The sequence below is a fragment of the Nematolebias whitei genome, chromosome 9 (genome assembly GCF_014905685.2).
Source record: "Nematolebias whitei isolate Nwh7 chromosome 9, NemWhi1, whole genome shotgun sequence".
In the NCBI taxonomy this organism is placed as follows: Eukaryota; Metazoa; Chordata; class Actinopteri; order Cyprinodontiformes; family Rivulidae; genus Nematolebias; species Nematolebias whitei.
Genome location: NC_056506.1, coordinates 12,604,227 through 12,610,619, shown reverse-complemented (window position 1 = coordinate 12,610,619; position 6,393 = coordinate 12,604,227). Strand labels below are relative to the sequence as shown.

The 6,393-nt window shown below is 54.5% G+C and overlaps 1 protein-coding gene across 1 annotated transcript; it reads right to left on the bottom strand.

The window, feature by feature from the left end:
* Window positions 1–393: 393 nt before the first annotated feature.
* Window positions 394–4,430, bottom strand: LOC119414376 (protocadherin-8). Its single transcript, XM_037681468.1, has 3 exons — window positions 1,837–4,430; window positions 1,308–1,533; window positions 394–1,240 (listed from the first exon to the last, which is right to left on the bottom strand). The coding sequence occupies exons 1-3, from the start codon at window positions 4,255–4,257 to the stop codon at window positions 888–890; spliced, it is 3,000 nt and encodes a 999-aa protein (XP_037537396.1). The 5' UTR covers window positions 4,258–4,430; the 3' UTR covers window positions 394–887.
* Between the last annotated feature and the right edge of the window lie 1,963 nt (window positions 4,431–6,393).

The following is a 6,393-nucleotide window of genomic DNA, read 5'->3' as shown; positions in this document are numbered from 1 at the left end:
ACATAAATTTGTGCGCATGCGCAGTGTCAAGTATGCCGCCTTCAAGTTTGGTGAATGCTGCCTTTATGTGCAGGCGTAAATCTCTTCTTCAAATAATTTATGGCACGAAAAGCCGAAATATCCTGAAATCCTTTATGCAAATACATGCAGTAAATTCGGGGGGGGCTGCTCAGAAAGCTTGGAGTCTGTGTTGGCATCTGACCAGCAAACTGAAAAAAGGGGGGGGGGGGGGGTGTTGACCTTCCTCAGCGCGCTGCAAGGACAGCGGATGAGCCCGGCGGCAGGAACAGCGCCGCCTGTCGGCCGCTTTCATCCTGACATCATCATCAGCCACTCAGGTTCACAACAGTTCACTTTTATTATTGTCATTATTTAAAAAAGTCTGTACAATTATTATTATTGCATTCAAATATTTCCATACACTGATGTCAACTTGATATATTTTGGGTCACCTGGCTTCAACCTGAACACTTTCTGAGGCCTATTTAAATAATAAGCATGCTTAAAGATCTCTATTTACATATGTGACATTTTTGCTTCTCTTTTCTTTTTAAGTGTTTATAAAAATATATTCTCTGTATGTACAATTCTTGCATATATGATACATTTAATGTCCCACAAATGTCCCAAAGTGAAAAATAAAATAAACAACAAATGGTTTGTAAACCAGTGAGTGACAGATAAAGATGAACCACGGCTCCGTCTGTGGTGGATAAACTCATGAGTTCTGATGAAGTGATGCTCACGTTTGTTGTGCACGTTGTTTATATTGAGCGCATACCCGCGTGTCAGAGCTGCGCACAGCTCTGTGCAGCTGGAGGACAGTCCCATGTGACCCTCAGGTCAGTCCGTGTGCTCGTGGCTCAATGTGTTGTTTGCATGTTCTTTCACACGTCGTTCTTAGGGCAGTGTGTCGGGGTGGGGGTGTAAACGGGGATGGCCACATCGCTGATCTCCTGCACCCTCACGGGCCTGGGCGGGGTGACCAGGACGTAGTCGTACTCCCTATGCAGCACCTTCTCGTACACGCTCTGCAGCCCCACCGTTTTGGGGATGTGGGCCTGGTAGAAGTTCTCCCTGCGGTGGGGGTCCCGGGGCAGTGAGGCCGTTTTGGGCAGTGTGCTGAAGGAAGACATGGTGGGGGCTGGGGAGGGGGTTGCATTGGCTCTGGTGGCTGAGGGACTCCAGCATCGGTCGGAGTGACCCAGGACTTTACACTCGCTGGTGCAGGCCCACAGAGCTGAAAGAAACACACGAGTTAACCTCCCCATCTCACTCCACCTTAATACAGATGTTGCTCTGCTCACCATTTTGACCCCCCATGGGAGGAACCGCAGCTCCATCCTTCTTCATGCCGGCATCCCCGCTGACGTCACTGTCGCTGTCATTGAAGTCGCTGTCCCCCTTACCGCTGTCCTTGCCGCTGAAGGCGGGGTCCCGGGCGGAGATGGTGGTGTAGGAGTTGCCCTTCCAGATGGTGATGGGCCGCACCGCTTCCTTCCCACTGCCATATCCAGGCAGGGTGGAGTAACCCTGCAGGGGGGAGACAAAACTCTTACCCATAAGCTGCTGCATTCTTACCCATCTGCTCACACAGGCTCATGTTCAGGCAGCTGTTTAATCCACTGTGTTAGATTAAATTATTAGATTAGATTATTGGATTAGATTATTATTGTATAAAGCCTTGTTTCTTTATTTTATTTTATATTTTATTATTGTTGGATGTCCCTGAGTAAGTTTCATTCCACCTCATGTACCACGTGACGTGAATGACAATAAAGAAAACCCAGTTAGAGTGTGACAACGCCCCCCTCCCTCACACACTCAGCCCCTCACCTCATGTTTGTTCCCTCCGAGCTTGTTGCTGCTGTCGGCCTCGTACACGCACGGCACCTCGCTGCCGTCCTCTGAGGCGGAGCACAGGTCGCTGCCCCCCGGGTGGGCCGGGGTGAAGCCCCCAGGCTGGCTGCTATAGGAGTGTGCGTCAAAGGGCTCCCCCCGCGCGGGCCCGTGGAGCGGCAGCAGCGGGTTGTCCCCCGCGCGGCCCCCCTCCAGCGCGCCCTTGTCCCCGCCGTACGAGTCGCTGTCCCCCCCGCTCTTGTCGCGCCCCCGCCGGCTGCAGGTGGTGGCGATGAGGATGATGGCGAGCAGCAGGAGCGTGCAGCTGCCCGCGAGCACCACGATGATCACCACGGACAGGTCCCACTGCGCATGCGCCCCATCCCCGCTCTCCGGCCGGTACACTGTCCTGTCGCTCGGAGGGGGGCCCGCGATGATGAGGAAGTGAAGGGTGGCCGTGGAGGTGAGCGCGGGCCGCCCCGTGTCACTCACCGTGACCGTGACACTCAGGGTCTCGTCCACGTCGTGGCTCAGCACCTGGTTCAGGTAGATGTCCCCCGTGACCCGGTTCACGGAGAACACCGAGGGCTCCCCGGTGGCCAGCCCGAACACCAGCTCCGAGTTCACGCCCTCGTCCGCGTCACGCGCCTCCACCCGGGTGACCACGTACCCCGTGGGGGCGTCCCGGGGCAGGAGGACCTCCGCGGAGCCGTTGTGCAGAGCGGGGTGGGTGATGACCGGCGCGTTGTCGTTCTGGTCCACGACACGCACGAACACGTTGGTGCTGCCGGTGAGGGGGGGCGCGCCGCCGTCGCTGGCCGTGACCCGGAGCTCCAGCTGCTTCATCACCTCGAAGTTGAAGCTCCTGAGCGCGTACACGGACCCGCTGGCCGGGTCCAGAGACACGAAGGTGGACACGGGGGAGCCCATGAGGTGCGTGTCCGCCAGTTTGTAGGAGACCTTCCCGTTGGAGCCCAGGTCCAGATCCCGCGCCACCACCGTGGTGATGTAGGCCCCGGGCGCGTTGTTCTCCACCACCGCCACCTCGTACACCGGCTTACTGAAGACCGGCGCGTTGTCGTTCTCATCCGTGAGCCTGATGGTGTACTGGGTGATGGTCCTGAACGGGGGCGAGCCCAGGTCCTCCGCCACCACCGTCAGGTTGTACTCGGGGATCTTCTCCCGGTCCAGAGGGCTGGTGCTGACGATCATGAAGCTGTCCTCGTAGGCCTGCTGCAGCCGGAAGTGGTCGTGTCCGTACAGGGTGCAGTGGACCTGCCCGTTGGCCCCCGAGTCCCGGTCCGAGGTACTGACCAGGGCCACGAAGCTCTCCCGGGCCGCGGCCTCCGTGATGTACGCGATCCCGGCCGTGATGGAGGTCATGGGGGTGATGGAGATCTCCGGCGCGTTGTCGTTCACGTCCTGCACCTGCACCACGATCTTACAGATGGCCGGGCTCGGGTTCGGACCCAGGTCGGTGGCCTGGACATCGAACTCGTACGTGTTCTTAGTCTCAAAGTCCACGGGGCTCTCCAGGGTGAGCCGCCCGCTCTTCCTGTCCACCCTGAACAGGTGTCTGATCTCGGGGGGCACCTGGTTCCCGAACCCGTAGACCACCTCGCCGTTCAGACCCTCGTCCGGGTCCTCGGCGTTCAGGTCCAGCAGGAGCGAGCCCGCCGGCGCGTCCTCGGGCAGGTCCACGGTCACGCTGCTCCGGTCGAACACGGGGCTGTTGTCGTTGTAGTCCTTCACCTTGACGTCGATGCGGGTCGTCCCGCTGCGGGACGGGTTCCCGCCGTCCATGGCCACGAGCTCCAGCGCGTACGAGCCCTGCGTCTCGCGGTCCAGCTCCTTCATGAGCACGAGCTCCGCGTATTTCACCCCGTCCGCCCTGCTGAGCACGTCGATGGAGAAGTGGCTGTTCACGGAGATCTGGTAACTCTGGATGTAGTTCACACCCACGTCCTCGTCCACGGCGAAGTCCAGCGGGATGCGCGTGCCCACCGCCGTGTTCTCCGAGATCTCTAGACTGGACTCCCGACGCGGGAACTCCGGGGAGTTGTCATTGATGTCCTTGACCTCCACCTCCACGTGCACGAGCTTGAAGTGCTCCTTGGAGAAGCTGACCACGTCGAAGGCGATGAGGCAGTGGGGGGAGCGCCGGCAGAGCCGCTCCCGGTCCATGCGCTCCCCCACGCTCAGCTGCCCGTCGCTCTCCCGCAGACGGATGAAGGACGAGTTGAACTGCTTCATCATCCTGAAACTGTTCCTGGAGAAGGACGCAGCGGGGGACATGTCCCTGGACAAGGTTCCGATCACCGTCCCCGGCGCGTCCTCCTCGAACGTCTCGTACTTCACCGTCCTGCCTGCAGCCGCCGCCAGGACGCACAGCAGCAGCGCGCTCCAACACATCCGCATGCTTCCAAATTCAACAAAACACAACAACTGTCCTCACCGAGTCCAAGTCGTAGTTTGAACCAGTCGCACCTGCAGGGAGGTGCTCTCTGCCCCCCCAGTCCACTCTCCGGGCTCTTCTTCAGCACAAACTCTCCATGTGTCTGCTGACGCGCGCCGCTCGCCCTGCCAGAGCTGGAAACAGGCTGCAGTGTCTGCAGGGGGGTTTATATGGGGAGTCATGCAAATGAGCCGCACTGTGTCCAATCCGTGCCTTGATGGGGTGTGTGTGTGTGTGTGTGTGGTGGTGGTGGTGGGGGGTGGGGGGGGTGGGGGGGGGGGGGGGGGGGGGGGGGTGGGGGGGTGGGGGGGGGGGTTAGTCCGGAGCGATTTAGCACTCAATCTGCGGTCTAAACACCGGACCTGATTTAATGCTGATAGTTTCCGTCGCTTGTCTGTGTTCTGGTGCTGTTAAACGAGTGTGCGCAGACACACCATTATATGTATGTGTGTGTGTGTGTGTGGGGGGGGGGGGGGGTGTTGCACAGAGATGCGCAGTGTCCCTGAGCTAGAGGACAAAGCGTTTCAGGCTGCCTCACCTCCTCTGGATACGTTTCAGAGCAGAGAGTTGTATTAAAGACTTTTTTCATTCCTTAGAGCCATGCCTGTGTCCCGCTGCTGTCCTGGGGACATGTCCACCCCGTCCAGGCCAGAGGTCACTGGAACTTTACGCATGCAGGACTCAGCTCAGGTCTCTTCTGCTCCAAACTCCAAACTTGATCCTCATTTCAGACAGACAGGGTTTCCCTGTGATCCTGATTCTGTTTCAGTCTCTTTTAGCTGTTCTTTCATCCAGACCTTCAGCTCATTCAAGGGATGGGTGTTCTGACCTTTGTTTTACTATCTTTTATGCTTTTATGAATATGTCACTTTGACTAGAAATATTTTCACAAAAAAATACAGTGAGCTATTTTCACTTCATGTGTATTTTTATCTTTATGCTATGGTTAGCTTTTAGCTAATGTTCTGCTACTTTTGGCCTTTAGCTTACATTTTGCTACATTTAGCTTGTTGCCAACATTTACCTATCTGCTGTGGATGAGTGGTTAGAGCAGTCCTCCTCCAATGCGAGCGTAGGGGGTTCGAATCCACCAGCAGTCACATGTCGAAGTGTCCATGGGCAAGACACTGAACCCCTCATAGCCTCTGATGTGTGTCCCATCAGTGCATGAATGTGATGTAAAGCTCTGATTAGTCTCATTAGAATGATTTGTTCAATTAATTTTGTAGAGATGTAGTAGAGTGCTGTATGAATGGGTAAATGAGGACACAGATTGTAGTGTAAAGAGCTTTGAGTATCTTAAAATAAGATAGAAAGGTGCTATATAAGAACAGTCCATTTACCATTTTGTTTCAGCTGTGACTGAGTGGTTAGAGCAGGCGTCCTCCAATGCAAGTGTTGGGGGCTCGATTCCACCAACAGTCACATTATGAAGTGTTCCTGAGCAAGACACTGAACCCCTGATTACCTCCGATGTGTGTCCCATCGTTGTATGAATGTGATAAAGCTCTGATTATTCTCTACAGATTTAGATTATCTTTGTAGAGATGTAGTAGAGTGCTGTTTGAATGTGTGTGTAGTAGAGTGATGTAGGAATGTGTGTGTAGTAGAGTGCTGTATGAATGTGTGTGTAGTAGAGAGCTGTATGAATAGGTGTAGTAGAGTGCTGTATGAATGTGTGTGTAGTAGAGTGCTGTATGAATAGGTGTAGTAGAGTGCTGTATGAATGTGTGTATAGTAGAGTGCTGTATGAATGTGTGTGTGAAGTAAAGTGCTGTATAATTTTGTGTATGGTAGATTACTGTATGAATGTGTTTGTGGTAGAATGCTGTATGAATTTGTGTGTAGTAGAGTGCTGTATGAAAGTGTGTAGTACATTGCTGTATGAATGTCTGTAGTAGAGTGCTGTATGAATGTGTGTAGTAGAGTGCTGTATGAATGTGTGTGTAGTACATTAATGTATGAATGTGTGTAGTACATTGCTGTATGAATGTGTGTAGTAGAGTGCTGTATGAATGTGTGTGTAGTAGAGTTCTGTATGAATAGGTGTAGTAGAGTGCTGTATGAATGTGTGTGTAGTAGAGTGTTGTATGAATGTG

Excerpts from the sequence above, each read along its gene's own strand:
- LOC119414376 (XM_037681468.1), bottom strand. The coding sequence starts at position 4,257 with ATGCGGATGTGTTGGAGCGCGCTGCTGCTGTGCGTCCTGGCGGCGGCT. Across the intron at positions 1,534-1,836 it reads TCGGAGGGAACAAACATGAG|GGTTACTCCACCCTGCCTGG; the intron begins GTGAGGGGCTGA and ends TCCCCCCTGCAG. Across the intron at positions 1,241-1,307 it reads TCCCATGGGGGGTCAAAATG|CTCTGTGGGCCTGCACCAGC; the intron begins GTGAGCAGAGCA and ends TGTTTCTTTCAG.